The sequence below is a fragment of the Apiotrichum porosum genome, assembly GCF_003942205.1.
Source record: "Apiotrichum porosum strain DSM 27194 chromosome Unknown scaffold_3, whole genome shotgun sequence".
Taxonomy (NCBI): Eukaryota; Fungi; Basidiomycota; class Tremellomycetes; order Trichosporonales; family Trichosporonaceae; genus Apiotrichum; species Apiotrichum porosum.
Window position 1 is genome coordinate 2453122 of NW_021167110.1, and position 16720 is coordinate 2469841.

The 16720-nt window shown below is 57.7% G+C and overlaps 3 protein-coding genes and 7 non-coding genes across 10 annotated transcripts; 5 read left to right on the plus strand and 5 right to left on the minus strand.

Annotated features, from left to right (window-relative positions):
- The first annotated feature begins 344 nt into the window (after positions 1 to 344).
- EHS24_006509 lies at positions 345 to 453 on the plus strand. Its single transcript has one exon. It is a non-coding gene; the product is annotated as a tRNA-Trp (tRNA).
- A 360-nt stretch (positions 454 to 813) lies between these two features.
- On the minus strand, positions 814 to 910 carry EHS24_006510. The gene has a single exon. It is a non-coding gene; the product is annotated as a tRNA-Glu (tRNA).
- A 728-nt stretch (positions 911 to 1638) lies between these two features.
- Positions 1639 to 2684, plus strand: EHS24_006511 (uncharacterized protein; the record flags this gene model as incomplete). Its single annotated transcript, XM_028621948.1, has 4 exons — positions 1639 to 1903; positions 2091 to 2356; positions 2514 to 2619; positions 2668 to 2684. The coding sequence occupies 4 exons, from the start codon at positions 1639 to 1641 to the stop codon at positions 2682 to 2684; spliced, it is 654 nt and encodes a 217-aa protein (XP_028478400.1).
- A 647-nt stretch (positions 2685 to 3331) lies between these two features.
- Positions 3332 to 3417, minus strand: EHS24_006512. The gene has a single exon. It is a non-coding gene; the product is annotated as a tRNA-Ala (tRNA).
- Positions 3418 to 3748: 331 nt separating this feature from the next.
- On the minus strand, positions 3749 to 3850 carry EHS24_006513. Its single transcript has one exon. It is a non-coding gene; the product is annotated as a tRNA-Val (tRNA).
- Positions 3851 to 7531: 3681 nt separating this feature from the next.
- On the plus strand, positions 7532 to 7633 carry EHS24_006514. Its single transcript has one exon. It is a non-coding gene; the product is annotated as a tRNA-Tyr (tRNA).
- Positions 7634 to 8023: 390 nt separating this feature from the next.
- On the plus strand, positions 8024 to 8111 carry EHS24_006515. The gene has a single exon. It is a non-coding gene; the product is annotated as a tRNA-Ala (tRNA).
- Positions 8112 to 9785: 1674 nt separating this feature from the next.
- Positions 9786 to 10774, minus strand: EHS24_006516 (uncharacterized protein; the record flags this gene model as incomplete). Its single annotated transcript, XM_028621949.1, has 2 exons — positions 9786 to 10417; positions 10495 to 10774. The coding sequence occupies 2 exons, from the start codon at positions 10772 to 10774 to the stop codon at positions 9786 to 9788; spliced, it is 912 nt and encodes a 303-aa protein (XP_028478401.1).
- A 3208-nt stretch (positions 10775 to 13982) lies between these two features.
- On the minus strand, positions 13983 to 14067 carry EHS24_006517. The gene has a single exon. It is a non-coding gene; the product is annotated as a tRNA-Asp (tRNA).
- A 293-nt stretch (positions 14068 to 14360) lies between these two features.
- EHS24_006518 (uncharacterized protein) lies at positions 14361 to 16282 on the plus strand (the record flags this gene model as incomplete). The annotated part of the gene is made up of 5 exons (XM_028621950.1): positions 14361 to 14415; positions 14463 to 14617; positions 14660 to 14864; positions 14907 to 15707; positions 15831 to 16282. 5 exons carry the CDS (start codon positions 14361 to 14363, stop codon positions 16280 to 16282), a joined length of 1668 nt encoding a protein of 555 aa, XP_028478402.1.
- Positions 16283 to 16720: the final 438 nt, after the last annotated feature.

Consider the following 16720-nt stretch of genomic DNA (forward strand, 5'->3'; position numbering starts at 1 on the left):
TTTGGCGTTTGGCGGGTGGCGGATCTGCGGGCCGATCCGCGTGCCCAAATTTCGTCGGACCGAAATTGGACCAGCTTGGCAGTCCGAGTCCTGAATGACGGCGACCCTTCCCCCTCAATGTTATCAATTGCCGTACGCGCTCTCTGCTTGATCCAACGGCCCTGGGACTCATTGCACGCCCGACACCTCTCACCCGGACACATCCTCTTCAGCGGGAGCAGGTGCCGCCGGAGGTGGCACCGCTGATCATCCCTTTTCCATCGATTTCTCACCAACCACTGCCTCAATCCACCTCATCTTTTCACGAGGGTCATCCTCGCAAGGCGGAGAACAATGGCATGTCTGACCCCGTGGCGTAATGGTAGCGCGTGAGATTCCAACTGGAATGTGTCGAGCACCTCTGTGTGTTCGGATGTTTCCTCAAGGTTGTCCGTTCGATTCGGGCCGGGGTCGTTTTTGGCTCCCAGATGCATGTGGACGTGTCCAGAGGGGTACGATGGAGCTTGCGGGATGTAAAGATGTTTAAGAACAGGCGAGTTGGTCGAGTGGCATCGGAAACAGGGGTGACGGACGGCGGGGACGGGTGGCGCCACTTTCGGACCATTGTCTGCGTGACGAAGCTGCCTCGTACCTCTATTTTTCCATCGTCAACCTCCTCGACGAGAGTCACCTTTGTCCCCCCCCCGCGCGCCCTCTTCGGCGCTCGCAGCTCCTGGAACTCGACTTTGACGCGTGTGAAAAAGGAGATTCTTCTTCGTCTGGGGTTCTGTCACTACTGCAGGACACCAAAAAAAAAAAAAAAAAAAAAACACATTCTCCGCCAGGGAGTTGAACCCTGCTCTACCGCGATATTCCAATTAGGAAACTCCCTATTGAGAGGCGGTTATACTAACCAATATACTAGCGAAGATGTTATGTTTGTCCTTCTGTGGGTCCGAGCCTCGCGGTCCTAGGTCCCGTGGCCACACTTTTATCTGAAGATAAACTGCGTTGATGTCCGTTTTATGTTGAGATATAAACCACACATGGTGAATCAGTAAGCAAAGATATTATGGGCGAGTTGGGAGGTGGTGGCCACAGCCGTCCCTCTATTGTCGTTGACACATTGGTGATCTCCACCCTTCAGGTGTCCTGCAATCGTGTCCGTCCCGGGACATTGGTTGAGGTTCTATTGCGCTGGTTGATGAACGACAGCAGCGAAAGCGAACAACAAGTCGGTGATTGATCCGACGCTCTGTTGCTTCTTCCCTGTACTGCGGCCGCCTCTTCTGGGCCAAAGCTCTGAATTCATCCTCCGTCTTACTGTGAGTGTCTTTGTTTCCGGAACGACATGTTATAGGTCAAGGCTGGTAGCGTCAATTGACATGCAAACGCGGGGGCTGAGTCGTCCACAGAGGGGGACGGCTTGGGGGCGGTTATGATCTGTTGCTACCGGCTGTCAGCTGTCCAAGCTACTTTCCGTAGGATGCCGATGTTTGGTCATATTATGTTTCGTGATGACTCGCCCGCTTCCCCAACGTCACTGCTGGCTGTTCTACAAAGTAGCGGTACCTCATCACCTCTTTGGTCGCCTTCTCTCGGCCACCTCTGCTTGCTTTCATTACTGGGATATCCTTTCCAACCAAAATTTGGTCGTCAATGAGTATCCCAGAACGATTGGTCGGCAGGAACTTAAATGGCCAGTGGGGTAGTTCCAACCTGGGTCTGCGTGACAAGCGCCTTGGCCTAGAGTGGGTACGCGACAATATTGCCAGCTTCGGCGGCAACCCCTCGCAAGTGACAGTCTTTTCCGAGTCGGCTAGGGCAATCTCCATTGCAATCCACATGCTCAACGAGACCCAAGACCTGTTTCGCGGGGCGATCATGGAGTCGGGCGCCCAATCGACCCTCCCCTGTGGCAAGAGTGCAGACCCAGCGGCCAAAGAAAAAAAACTACGACGCCCTAGTGGAATTCGCAGGGTGCAATAGCTGGGCCCAGCTCAGTTCATTTCACTGTCTCAAGAACCTCTCCGGCGCGTCCCTTCTCGACGCTCAGTTGCAATTGATCAACTCTCAACCATCGTACTGAATTGGCTACCCCTATGGACCAGGTATTGATGGCGACATCATCCCCGCGTCGCCCTACCACATGCTGGACAATGTCACGTTTGCCCGTATGCCAATCGTCACTGGTTGTAACGAGGACGAGGGCACGGAGTTATATCCTGCCTCCCTGAGCGACAACATGACTGTCCAGCCACTTTCATGCAGTCTTGACATGATGTACCCAGCACCCATCCCAGACGGCTTTTTGAAAGCCTTTGGAAACAATTATCCCGGCGACGCCGGGCTCGGGACTGAGCAGATGTGTATTACCGTGCCGCTCAGACAACCAGACTATTCAACTCGGGTGATGACCTGTTTGGAGGCGTGGTTTCTGCGGCGTAGCTAACAAGACGCAATCCCTTTGTGAGAGGCTCACCTAGACAGGTGGAAAAAAGGGTTCCGCAATCTTCACTGATCTGGCCTTCCAGTCACGTCGCCGCTGGTTCCTCCGCCCAGCCAACTTGCACGGGTTCAACCAGAGGTGGTCGTATGAATTCAATGCCACAAATCAGAAGCAGCTTCCTGACATGGGTAGTGAGTCGGACATCGCGTTCACTTGAGTGTTCCGCTGACACCGCCAAGGCAGTCACGAGGCCTAGACGCCGTACGCCATGGGTCGAGCCAGTGCCACCAACAGCTACACCTCGGAGCAGATCTCGTTTGGCCATGGCTGAACTTTGCATATTACGTGGACCCCAATGGCCAATGGCCTCAGCGTTGCGAAAAAGAACAACACCGTATGAGAGCCGCACCGCTGCCCTGCAAACAAGAATTCTTTGCAACTGCAAGTCCAAAAATCTTTAACCAGCCCCAGAACGCCTACTATTGTAAGAAGAGGTAGACAGCAGGGAGAAGCCGTAGGGTGTCGTAGGAAAGCAAACAGTGGCACTTAGACATCCATCCGCTTTTCTTGACTAAGAGGTGCCTAGGACGGTGAAGCGGCATGTGCCTGGAGCAGATCGGGCTGAGATAATGTGTGCAGCTGTCAATCCGGCGAACGGTACATAGAGTCCTCGCCGTCTACTTTCATCCAAGACGTCTGTGAGGGTAATCGGGCACCGTCAGTAGTGGAATCAGTGTGCGGAAGATCGCAATTCAACTCCAATATCGGCCAATTTCCCCGGCGATCAATCCGCCCTCAACACCACGTCCGATTCAGTGCCACAGGCCGTCTCCATCGTCTCCAATGGTAAAAACATAGTTCCTGCGGCTGCCCATGCATGCACAGAGGCCAAAAGAAGAGATGTGGACGAGTTAGGAATCGAACCAAAGACCTTGTCAAGTAGGGTAGAAGATGCTAATGACACGCTCTACCAACTGAGCTACACGCCCGATGATGTTGTTGTTCAATGAGAGGAGAAGATGTTCGGCCATAGTTCTGCTCTGCAGCCAAGCTGTGCAGTCACCACGACACCCTGCTGGATAGCAGAGAGTCAATACTGCCTGGTACTCACGCGCGAAGAGGCGAAGAAGGAAGAACGCGCTTCACCCGAAACGATTACGAGTGCCGGCCCTGCACCTCGTCCGGGTGCGATTTAGGATGGATGTTCCGAGCAACCTGCTCCTGAATCATCTCAACCAGGCCGCAAAAGACATGCTCCACGACGCCTCATGCACCCTTACTTCCCCAAGACAGGTCTGGGGGACTACCAGCAGCCAAAAATGACGTTTGACGGGGTCGAACCGCCGACCTTGTGCGCAACGCTTGACTGGATGACCAGTCCTAGTGTTAAGCACACGCTCTAACCAACTGAGCTAAATCGCCTATGATGCCTTCCAACAACGGCACCCGAACGTCCGCATTTCATCTGCAAACTGTCGTCTGGTCCTCGTCTACGCGTATGGCAACGGGCAACGCCTTTGTCTCTGTGGGTGGCCGGACATGACTATTGTCTACGCTATCCAACCACGGGATGGTTCTACCAGCTGATTGCAACTGTTGACGTCCAGGCCAGCCTCCCCTGTGACTTGTGGAAGACAGCTGCTGGTGCTGCTGTTGTGAATCGTGGCTGTTGTGAATCGTGGCTGCCGACTCTTTCGCAGTACGCATTGTCAGCATCTGACTGAGATTCGTCATAAATATACAACAGTCTCTCTCAAGGGCTAACCATAAGTCACGTATTATCAGCAGCAGGTGAAGCTCAGCTCCGTCCAGGTGCGGAGATCCCGCGTCAGATCTCCACAACCATCCATCACCAACACGTGCGGACCATGTCTCTCCATCGACATCAACAACGCTTCAGAGAAACCACCTATGTTTTTCGACCGAAACAGTCCACCAATCAAGCAGGCTACTTTCGAGACAAGAGCGTTGTCTGTCGGAACAGATGCGTCGTGTTGGGCTTTGTTGGGGTGCTGATGATGTCACTAGACTGTGGGGTGAGCCCGATGGTGCGCGCCGAGCGCGCGCCGCGCGTTCTGGCGTTGCACAGTTACCATCTGCGTGCTTTGTCCGGCCGGATTCGCGTTCCTTCATGGTACCCCCGGTCTCCCCTCATGTGCGTCCTGGCCAATTGGCGTACACGTGAAGGTCATCACGGGCTGCTGTTTCAGCCAAGATATCCGATGGCCGTTCGCTAGCTTCGCTACATTGCGTTGATGACAAGTCTTGTGTCGGCCGTCGTTCATGTTATCCAATTGCCGCCGTGCTATTTCACAGCGTCGTCGTTGACCGGGCCCGACGAGGCACTGCGGATGCGCACTCGACTGGGCGCGACGGCGCGAACCGCGTCTACGGGCGGCACCACATCTCTCTCCAATACGGGGGGCACCATTTTGGGTGTTCAGTTCAGGCTCGATCGGCAGTGGCAGGTCCATAATAGAATAGACTCCCGTCTTGGATCTCTGTCGGCCGGCGTCGCTGGCCAATAACCTCCGAGGTATTACTACGCGTTTAACGCGGTGCATCGCTTCTCGCAACCACGCGTAAGAGTGGTACTGTATGTAGATGATGTCGCTCTGCGGTGCGGCCGAAAGCTGAGCGTCTTTGACATGCCAAGCTGCACCAGCCGCTCCGAGCGCGTTGTCGGCCGCACAAGTAGGCGCTACACGCGTTTGGCCAAGCACAAGGAACACTGTATTCGCACTGCCTTCATTGCTCCCTGCGTAGAAACGCAATGGTGGGCTCGGTCGACATGACCCTGCCCGGTGGCCAGTGGTGGGTCGAAACCAGCCTCCTACGCTCCAGATGATCAAACTCAGGGCTTGATAATCATATAATCACATTATGCCCACTTTCCGCAGTCATTTTCGCTATAATCGCTACAACACCCTTCGGCCGGCCAGCAATGCCCAAAAAAAAACAGCAAGACCGAGACGCCCAAGGGTTTCATCGTCGCGCGCAAGGCGGCGGACACGATCTGAGCTCAGGACGGCCAGGACAGATTAATCAAAATCGGCAAGTTGTTTCAATATATCTTCGGCCGGAGAGGGTGGGTCAACGGTCCAATCAAGCTGGATCTATTTCACGCCATGCCGTGGCGTGGCGATGGCATGGGTGTCGGTTGCGGCCGGGGTCGTCCAGTTCAATGCTAAAATGAGGCTGCAGATGTCGGCCCCTGGGGTGCACCAATGACGCTGCGTTGGGAGATGCTGACGCGGCTCGTTGCCGCCGGCACGTTTGGTCAATCCTTTTGTTTGCTGGTTGCGAGCCCTGCCGCATCCGCAGTTCTTCCTGGGGGAGTATTGGTGGTTTACGACGGCCGCCTAAACAGCCCGTTCAGCGCCGTTTGGTCCCACCCGTCCTTCTATTCCAAGCACTATGTAGGACCCAGCACCACTGGTGTATGCACCTGCTTTCGCACGACAGCCCACTATAGAGTCATATACACTCCGTATGTGTTTGCATAGATCCGCCCTTATCATGCCGATCAGGGCTATCACCAGGGCCAGTCCAGAAAAGGTTCAGCATATTCTCTCCGTTCTCTCCGGTCTCGGGCAGGATCGTCCACGCATGTCTCGCCGATTTCCGGTCAGGAAATACGCAGGGCAATGGTGCCGAGCGACACGTCATCCTCGCATGTTTGTAGGGCGAACAGGAGACGTTGCATTGGGCCGGCCGAAAAAGCAGACCCCGGGGACGAATCGAGAAGGCCTTAATTGTCAGGTCGGGCTGCATCGTCCGAAAGGTCATCGACGGCGGCCACGTCTGTGCAGTGTTCAGAACTGTACAGGGGAGAGAACGGCGGGCCTCGCCGACATGCATAGGAGCATTCCAACCCGAAGCTGCTGTCCAATTACGTTCTCGCTATTTGCACCGGCCGAAGATGTACACCCTGTAGGCGAATGGGTGTTGGTGTAATTGTCAGCCGGGTTGGGCGACCCGAAAACCCAAGACGTCGCGTCGCGTCTCGGCGCGCCACGTCGTCGCGCTAGGACACCAACGCGTCCCATCTCCCATCTTGCCGGCCATGCCGAGGTTACCGAACTGGACAGTCGAGCCCGACTGTGGTGTCTGCGAATACCAGTGCCTGCATTGCAGCGGCCGAAAGGCATAGGCAGGTGGGCACGAATAACCTTCGCGACAGCGGTCAGCCAGCCGGGTTGGGCTGCCCGAAAGATGAAAGATACGGCGTTGCCGCGGCGCACACTGCGCTTACACTTGCGGATGTGGCTCGAGCACGACCACCTCGCCTGGCAATGGCCACTGCCAAGGACAGCTTGTGCAGTGCCACCGCCCGAACGCAGGAGAGGCACAGGATGCTTTGCGCCTGCGACTGACTGTCATTGCTGACCGGGTGGGACCTCCCGAACCAGTGTCCCGAACACGAGCGTGGCGGGACGTGTCGCGCACGTAGAGGACACACCACATACGCTGTGGCTGCCGCTCTATGCGCGGCGGGACGAGACTCATGCACAATCGACATTGTCCAGCTGCGCTCTGCGGCCGACGAGAAGCCTCCGATTCGGGGAGGTGGCGGACCACACGTCCTTGGCCTCTATCCAACGTTCCATCTTCTTCCCGCGGCCGATATCCAGGCCATGCATGGAGCACTACAGGAACTGTTGCCGCGTTCTCCTTGCCGAACGGACTCGCTCGCAAGCCGGCGACTTGAGGCGAATCACGGAAAGGCAACTGCCTATCGAGAACAATAAAAGCTGTATACGGCCGTTTAGAACTGGTGGCTGTTAAACGTATACGGCCGTTCAGTACAGGTAATTGTACAATTGTCACGGCCGCCATGGGTACTACAATGAGTTCGGGGTATCCGCGGCGGCGCCACGGCCGTTGCGTCGTCCCCGACGGCAGACAGTCGCGCGTAAAGGGGCCTTCGGGTTTTGGGCGGGGAGGGGGAGAATCCGATCCTGAGCTCGCCAACGTCGCCGTCCGCTCCTCCGCCTGCGTTGCAGTGCAGTGCGGTGCGGTGCATGCTCGGGGTTCCTTCCTTTTCTAAAGGTTGCAGGGCGCAACGCGTCGGGACGGGCGCCGAAAAGTAACCAACATCTCCTCGCTATAGCATAGTGGTATTGCGCCGGACTGTAATGTTCTACCTCCCTTCCGATAGGAAGAGTAATCCGTAGGTCCCCTGTTCGAATCAGGGTAGCGAGAGTATCTCTTTTGCCATCCTCCTGCGCGTTCCAGAGACGTGCATGGAGGGTTGCTCTTTGCAGCTGAGCAAGTTTGACCGGAGGGAGCGGAGGATTTGTACCGTTTGTGGCGGGATCAGCGGTCCTTTTCGCTGAATTTGAGTATTGGCACGGGAGCAAAAATTGTGCCACTCGGTGAAATTATTTTCGTTCTCCACTTGCGCGAGAGGAGGAAGGTGCATGCGGGACCGTATCCACCGTGCCAGGGGACTTCTGGTGGATATCCTTGTGCTGGGCCTACATTGGTAGTATCTTGCGCTCACGCACACCCAGCAACAGCTCTCAGGAAGGCCTCCAAGGCGACTTAGGGCCATCGAAAGCTTCTGCTGCTTCAAAGAAAGTGGACATCAACGGGCGTGTAGCTCAGTTGGTAGAGCGTGTCATTAGCACTAGCATCTATCTACTTGACAAGGTCTTTGGTTCGATTCCTAACTCGTCCACATCTACTTTTTTTAGGCCCTGGAACAGGTGGGATGCATCCGGGAAGCGACTGGCAGAGAAGACCGTTGGAAGCAAGGCGGGACGTTTGTGATGGTCATGTCGGCAGATTGTCGGCGGCGGCGTGTTTTGGCCTAGTGGCCTTGTGATCTAGAAACAGGCACGATCTCGGCAACTCCACTTTGTGGTCTCTTTTGGGCATATCTAATCGTCCGCGACAGCTAGCGCGTCGGGCTGCACGCCGCAACCTGCGTCACAGGGGCTGAACTGCAGTGCTTCTGAACTACTAAACTGGTGTACGGTGCAATGATACTGCGAGGACCGGGAACTGTGCAGCACAGTCACTCCGAAACCCCGGGCCGGAGCGATCTGCGCGTCGCAGCATCTGATCAACTGTGCAACTCCTCGTCTCGGCCAGAAGCAAGCTCCATCCCGGACCAAAGCGGTCACGGGATCACGGGGCGAGCACAGATCGTTCCGTAACGGCCAGCTGGAAGTATCATCGGCGCGAAGGCGTCCGCGGCTGCAGTGGAGCGCGACGAGCAAGCAGTGTGTGGAGCGAGCTAGTGAGGTCTCGGTCCATTCATTCATTATCACACACACCGCTAATTGCCGAAGGTATCTCCTAAGCGGCCATTGACCTGTACTTTTGCTCCGCGACAACAGACCGACGGACCGCTCCTTCGCTCCTGAACTGGTCAAGTCCGGGATGAAGGAGGTTTAGCGGGACATCTCTCCGTCGATGGTTCAGCGATATTGTGCCGTCCCGAAACCCCACCCATACGAGGCTGCGGCTGCAAGCGGTGAGGTGCGGTCTAGTTCGTCTCTCCTGCCTGCAGTGTCCACCGACATTGAACCGCGCCGGGACGATCCTCAGGTCGTGGCTCCAGCATACACCCGGCCTCGGGACCATGGAATAGAGGCCCGCGCCTCAACTGGAGAACCCACCGGATTCGGCTGGCTAGCTAGCGGGTGGTGAGTGGGTGGCATCGGCTCGTCGGCCTGGTCCCTTGTCCCGCTTTTCCGACGCGGTGACAAGCTTGTGGCCTGTGGCGAGGTGCGTCGACTTCGGCAACCTCGTCATCATTTGCGTGGCCGGCATCCCAAGTGAATTCCGTGCGGGGATCGCGGTGTTTAGGAGCCTTCAGCCTTGCAGCCTTGCTGCGCTTGCACGTGGCCTCCCATGGGGAAGATAGCGATATGGATATGGGCCGGGGAATGACGTCGGCCGAGACACGGTGCGTCGTGCTGGGTAGGAGAAAGCTTAGCGCCGGAGTGGTCTTGGACAGCCGGCACGAGTACCGCACACCTACGGTGTCCATCATCCCTCGTTGCCTCTTATCTTACCACCTGGGAGCTGTATTCAAGGTTACTGTGAGTACTCCCGTGAGAACACCCAGTCCTGGGACACTGGTAAGTAGCTGTCAGTGCGAACAAGGCCAGTGGCCCCAGGAGCTAGCTCACTTGCTCACCCACTACCGGGCCACGTTGCGCCTCATACTAATAACATGCCAATCGTGTACGGTTTACTACTTCTGCTTGCATCTCTCCATGCTCTCGTGACGGTCATATCTCATGCGTTTCTAATGGGGTCAGCAAGGGGGACGGACACACGAAGAAGACGTCTACTCACTGCTTTCGCAGGGTCACTGCTTTTCAGCGCGTGGTCGGTCTGCTTAGGACTCGCGGTCGAGGGCCTTCTGGGCCTCGTCCTGCTTGCGCTGGCGGGCGTCCTTCTCCTTCTGGCGCTCATCGAGCTGGCGCTGCTCGTCGTCCGAGGTCTTGGTCTTCCAGTCGTTGTCCAGCTGCGACTGCTCCTCGTCGAGCTTGCGCTGGGCCTCGTCGAGGTCGCGCTGCTTCTCCTCGGACGACTTGTTCGAGTTGGACGACTGGTCACGCGACTGGTTGTTGTTGTTCGAGTCGTTGTTCGAGTTGAACTGGTTCTGCTGCTGCTGGTTCTGCTGGTTCTGCTGCTCCTGCTGCTGCTGCTGGGCCTTCTCCTCCTCCTCCTTCTTCTCCTCCTTCTCGTGGTGGACGTAGGCGGCACCACCGGCAATGGCGGCACCAGTGGCAGCGACACCGGCGGCGACGCCGGCAATCTTGCCCTTGGACCAGCCCTCGCTCTCCTGCGAGTTGTTGTTGTTGTTGTTCTGGTTGTAGTTGCCCGACTGCTCCTGGGCCTCCTTCTCGTCGTGGTGCTTCTTGAGCTCGTAGGCGCCGACACCGATGGCGGCGACACCAGCAACACCGGCGGCGGCAACACCGGCGATCTTGCCCTTGGACCAGCCCTCGCCGTCCTCCTTCTTCTCTTATGTGGGTCAGCTCGAGCTCATTGGGGATGGATGAAGAACGGAAGGAAGGAAGGTCCACGTCAAAGGCACTCACCGTCAGAGTTGAAGGTCTGCTGGTTGTTGTTGTTGTTGTACGAAGGGGGCTGGTTCTCCTGGCCCTGCTGCTGCTCCTTCTCGTCGTGGTGCTTCTTGAGCTCGTAGGCGCCGACACCGAGGGCGGCGATACCGGCGAGGGCACCGCCAGCGACGGCGGCCTTCTTGCCGTTGGACCAGCCCTCGCCCTGCTGGTCGCGCGACTGCTGCTCGTTGACGTTGAGCTGCTGCATGTTGTTCGAGAGCTGCTGCTCGCCGTTGTCGTGGTTGAAGAGACCCATGGTGGTGGTGTGTGTGTTGAGGTGGGCGGGGGGGAGAGGGGAAAGGTTGAGAGTGATGGAGAGGAAGGTGGGTGTGGTTGTGGGAAAGAAGGATGTGACGTGGACAGGTCGAGGTATTAGTACTGCCCCGGGTCGACGGCTTCTTCCCTCACCCCACCGCCTTGTGCACGCTCGGCCGCCCGTCAAGCCGCCTACGTCTTTGCTGGGAAGGGGAGGGGGGGAACCGTGCGGGTGATGCACGAGAGCCCCCTCCGTCATTCGCATCTGCGCGCACAGCGTGACACAGGCTGTCCATAAGAGCTGCCAGCACGTTCCGTTGCAGACACACCCAGACACGACACGCCGACGACGAGCAAAAGCCCCTGGTGCCGCCACCACGGTCCCATCCGTTTGCCCCAGATTTCTTGGCGCCCGTCAGTGGCGGCAGGCGGGCGGCTGCTACACCGCGCACCGTTCGTCGCAGCACGGTTGACGGGTCTTCGCTAGCTCGGCACAGACCATCGTCGGTAGCACGACGACTGCTTCACAAAGCTGCCTGTGCAAGCTATCTCAGTGCGTCCATGCATGTACATGCCAATGCCCCAGCACAACAAGACGTGTTCCCCCACTGCCGATGCCATCGCCCCCTCCCTCTCCCTTCCCATAGTGTGACAGAAAGCGCCGCCCCCCGTGGCCCGTGGCGCTTACAGAAGTACAGAAGCCCCTTGCTCGGGCTTGCGGGATGTGCTCGCTCTCACGGGCAACTTGGGAATGCGGTCTGGACCAGGGCCCATATGGCTTTCAGGCAGAGCTCGTCGTCGTCGTCGTCGTCGTCCTCTTCGTCTGCATCGTCCTACGACAGACTGACGTGTAATGCGGGCAGGCGCGGCCTTTGATCCTTTGAGAGAGATCTAGAGAGAGCGTCCTACGTGACGATCGGCAGGAAACGGTCGGCCGGGTTTTGGGATTTGGCCATTTGGCGCGCGTTGGCGCGCGTTGGCGCGTGGCATGGCGTTGTCGGGCGCGTCGGGGCGGTCGACTGATCGACTCTGGTGGCCAGCACGCGATCCTTGATGCGGTGCGCAAATGGTCAGTCCGTCGAGGGCGGGTCTGCCGTCGGGGGCCGTATACCCATGCAGCAACCCAATGTCTACTGTCGTCCTCGCATACGGCGTGCATGCGGACGTGCGACGACGTCGGACGACGCGTCAATTGAGTAAAGCTGCGGATTGTAGATCGTCGATCTCTCTCACTGCGCGCGCGCGGGTAACAGGGTGGAGTGTGAGTGTGGTAGTGATCGGCACTGCGGTGCTGGCACTTGCGCAGCCGCGCGTCCGAGACACGGTTTTCCGTTCTACCGTTTGTGTGCTGCATGTGCTGTCTTGTTCGCAGCCGTCTTGTTCGGACAGGGGAGAGGGGGGAATGGTGCGTCTCAAATAGTTCGCTACGGGTCTTGGCACACACCATCGGGATTGGATGCACGTACGCAGGGTTGAAAAAGACGCGACCAGCACGACGGGGACGGGGAATACGGGGGGGGGCACAGCAGACAGCGAGCAGCGCTGTCCCGTGCTCTGTCGTTTATCGGCGTGCTCTGTGTTGCCAGATGGCACGCATGCATGTGCAGTACCCAGTGCTCGTGTGATCTCTACACACAACGACGAGAGCATGGAGCAACCGCACACGACACATTCCATGCTCGTACAAACGCCATCATGTGTCGATTGAACGAGGCCCGCCAGGCACCACAGGGCAAAGCCCCGACACTGTATGCGCCACACGCCCTGGCCACTCTGTCACGCTCCGGCTCTGATTTTTACAACGGCCCCCGCTCGACTGCCCAGGAAACGAGTGCGGGTTGTGAGACCTGGCTGCGCATGCGGCTGGGGAGGTTGCCGGGTTTCTGGCACAAGATCGACCAGCCTTGCATCCAAGTTCTCGTGGATCGTGGAGCATTGTCTGTTAGGCGGAGCAATCGGTCTGAACGACGGTTTCCCGACCATCAACGGCTGGTGGAAGACCATGGTGCTTTCTGCGACCCTGCGGCCTGCAGACGTGGAACGACGCTACGGCGCCCACTGGCCACTGGTACAGGGGAAGCAGAGCGCCTTTGCCTGGCTCTGAGGGTCAGACGAGTCGGCGGATATTTGAATTGTATCAGATCCAGACCATTCGAACATGAAACCGACTCTTGACTGTCCAGCACCGAACGGCAATGGACATGTTCAGATTATCCAAGCTTGCTACGTGCTGCGGTACAGTACAGCATTTGCTTGCATATGGCGGTGCGTTTCACAGCCGGCGTCTGCGGTTAGCCGGTACAGAATTTGAGACATGGGCCTATTGGTATGCAAATTGAGTAGGACCAGGGTTAGGAACTAATGCGCGACTTGAATTCTCGTCCTCCTCCAATGACACCGCGCGCCCAGATGCTGTCACGACAGCGTACTGTACAGCAGCACTTTACTGCAGGCCAGTCTGTACGCCGTCCTGGCCTGACGAGGTGCTCCAACCCAGGTCACGTAACGGAGCAAGCACGTTCCCCCGTCGTCTCCTGGGTTGCGCCGACAAAGCTGCAACATTCGTGAGCACTTGCTGCAACGTGCAGGGGCCCTCTCGCGCTCTAGTTGGGTCTGTGGCCTACCTCATCTCTCCCATGCGTCATGTAGGTGGCGGCCAACGCACCTCTGACAGCGTCGACTGGCTCGCCTTGCCTCCCCAAGTGGCAGGTTAGCGCCCTGTTACAAAACGCACACCACCGCCTTCCAACCTCTCTCTACCACTGCCGTACAAGTTGCCATGATCCCCGCAAACTGGCGGTGACCATACGGCCGTGATCCAGGAGATGCAGGCGTGGCTCCTACTGATGCACAGCAATATCAAGATGTCTGCTATGATGGGTCATACACTTAACCCACCATACGCGTGGCACAGAAGTTATTCTCCCGATATGCCCCTCTGGCCAATGTTCATGTGCTGTACGTGCTGTCTGTCGCTCACAGTGACAGCCGCAGACACCTCACCTCAGCACACAGAGTGGGTACCATACCTGCGTGTGCCGAGCAAGTCAAAATGTCGGGAAAATACAATAAAATTTCCTCAAAAAGGCTTTGAACTAGTCAACCCTCCTCTTCTCGTCTCTTCTTTCTCCGTTTGGCTCCCAAAAGGTCACCAGGTCATCTAGCGATGCAAAAGAGATATCTAGCTGATAGCCAGAGACCTATAGAAGCTTCCTGACGGAGAATCGAACTCCGATCTCCCGCGAGACGTGGTCACGTGACAAGCGAGCATACTAACCGTTATACGATCAAGAACTTGGATGTAAGTTACTTTGCGCGTTTCGCCGTCTTCGTTCAGGCGTCGTTTGCGCTCCTGAGAGGTCCCATGCATAGGGTAGTCGATGCAGATGGTTCAGCATACGGTGTTTAGTTCGGTGCATGAGTGCCAAGAGGATTGTATGCTCGAGGAAGGGCGGGCGGTTGCCACACCTCGGCGCCGCTCGGCCCGGTGACGTCAAGCCTTTGAGATGTGTCCAGCCCACTTTATCTTTATATTCACTCTCTTCCAGTACTCCCATCGCGGCCCCCAACAAGCACGCATACCAGAGATGGACCCCCTCTCAACAGGACGGCCGGGATACCACTTTATCGCCCCACAAGGATGTGTGTAGTTTATGGACACCAGGCTGAGCAACTTGCTAACAGTCCAGGGATGAACGACCCCTGCGCGCCCGGGTACGACCCGCAGACGGGGACCTACCACCTGTTCTATCAGTGGAACCCGCGCAGCCACGCTTGGGGGGATATCAGCTGGGGCCATGCGACGAGCAAGGACCTGTTGACGTGGACGCACCGTTCGGACGACGTGGGTCGTGGCAGCGTGGTTCGTTATCACTGACGATTCCAGACGCCTGTTCTCGCGCCGGATCAGCCATACGACAAGGTCGCCGTGTTTACGGGCTGCTACGTGCCCGCCGGGGCGGGAGGCAACGCCGGCGTGCTGACGGTGTTCTATACGTCCATTACAGCCCTGCCAGTTCACTACACCCTCACCCACGTCCGCGGGTCCGAGGGCCTGTCCATGGCGACGTCGGACGACGGCGGCAAGACGTGTACGTCGCCTAGGTACGCTTGTCCTGGACGCTGATGAGCAGGGACCAAGTCACCATCCGACCCGATCCTCTTTGGCGAACCCGAGGGACTCGCAGTGACGGGATTCCGCGACCCATACGTCTTCCACTGGCCGCGCATGGACGAGGCGCGGTGTACAGGCTCGGAACCCGCCAAGTCGCTCTACGGCCTCCTCTCGGGCGGACTGCGTGGCAGCGTGTCTGGCCCAAGGCTGTTCCTCTTCTCCATCGACCCCAGCGACTTGACGAAATGGTCGTTCATCCGTGCCCTCCCCGACTTGCCACCCAGCATGGACATTCTCGGCGCCGACTTGGGCCTCAACTTTGAATGTGGCAGCGTTGTCACCCTCACAGACATCAACGCAGCTGGTGGGTCGCGCGTAGCCGCAGAGCGCGACTTCATTCTTGCCGGGTGTGAAGGGACCAAGGTGCGATACCCCGTCCCCGACGAGTCCATCCCTCCGCGTGTAGCACGCTGCGCGGCGTGGGTGCGCGCCTCCAACGACGCCGGGCTCGTCCTCGACGGTTCGGGCGGCGGCGGCTTGCTCGACTACGGCGTCCTCTACGCTGCGGCACCGTTCAAGCATCCCGACGGGCGCACGGTGCTTTGGGGATGGCTTCCCGAAGACGACGTGCCCGACAGCGAGCAGGCGCGAAAGGGCTGGGTCGGGTGTTTTGGTGTTCCCCGGCAAATCTTCTTGGCGCGGTACGACAGTGTCGCGCCTGCCACGGCTGGGAGGCTCAGGACACTTGGGTTCGAGGTGGAGGAGACAGCGACGGGCGCGACAGTCAACACGTTTGGTATCCGTCCTCTCACGGAGCTGAGTGCGCTGAGAGCAACGCAGGCGAGTTGCAGTGTAAGGGGTGCCCAAGCGGATGTTCCGTGGCCACTTCTCCCAGCGGCACCGGTGAGATGCGAGATACAAGCGACTATCAACCTCACCCCAGCCTGTACCGAAGCTGCGATCATTGTACGACACAACCACGACCACTCCATATCCACGCGCATATCTTACAGGCCCAAGGAAAGCGAGATACGCATTATCCGCTCCCGCTCCGCTGCCTCTACCCAAGTCAACACGTGCGACGAAGTGGGCATGTTCACGCTCCTGACCATGGTCTCAGCAACAGGCCAAGAGGAGCTCGAGCCCCTCCGCCTACGCGTTTTTATCGACCATGATGTCCTTGAAGTGTTCGCAAACGACCGCTTTGCCATGTCGACGTGGATCTACTCGCCTCCCGAGTGTCAAGGTGTGTCACTCGACTGGAACGGGGACCCCAGCTTGCGCACAGTGGAAGAGGCGGGCAGGCGGCAGCCCACCGATCTGGCCCCGCATGGGGACGACAGTGCCTCGTTGGAGAGCGTTGACGTTTGGGAGCTTGTGGCCACGAATAAATGATGAGAGGCACATTGAGTGTTGGCAAAGGCATGAAGTATTTGGAATGAAGACGCAACGGAACATACTGATTGTTCACCTGAACCCACTGTCCTAACTTGTGTCTCGGTAACTCAATCCCTTGGGAGAGATCATTGCTCTCACATTTGATCTCGTATTGCTCTCCTCAACATCGTGCCTCGCACCGTGTACGTCACCAGAGTATCGGCGACTCCCGTCTCCCATACCCACCAGACGAGGTGCCATGAGAGGATTATCAACTCGTTGCAACACCAGCTGCTGCGTACCACTCTCTGGACTCTCATAAAAATCAGTTTCTGGTCATGTGAAAGCAGTCCGCCCGGTCCGGACATTGGCATTCTACCGGCGGCCAGCAACCTGCAACAAGCTTCATCCGCGGTTCCAAGTCGCAACGTTGTCGGCTGGATACCGGTCTCGGTT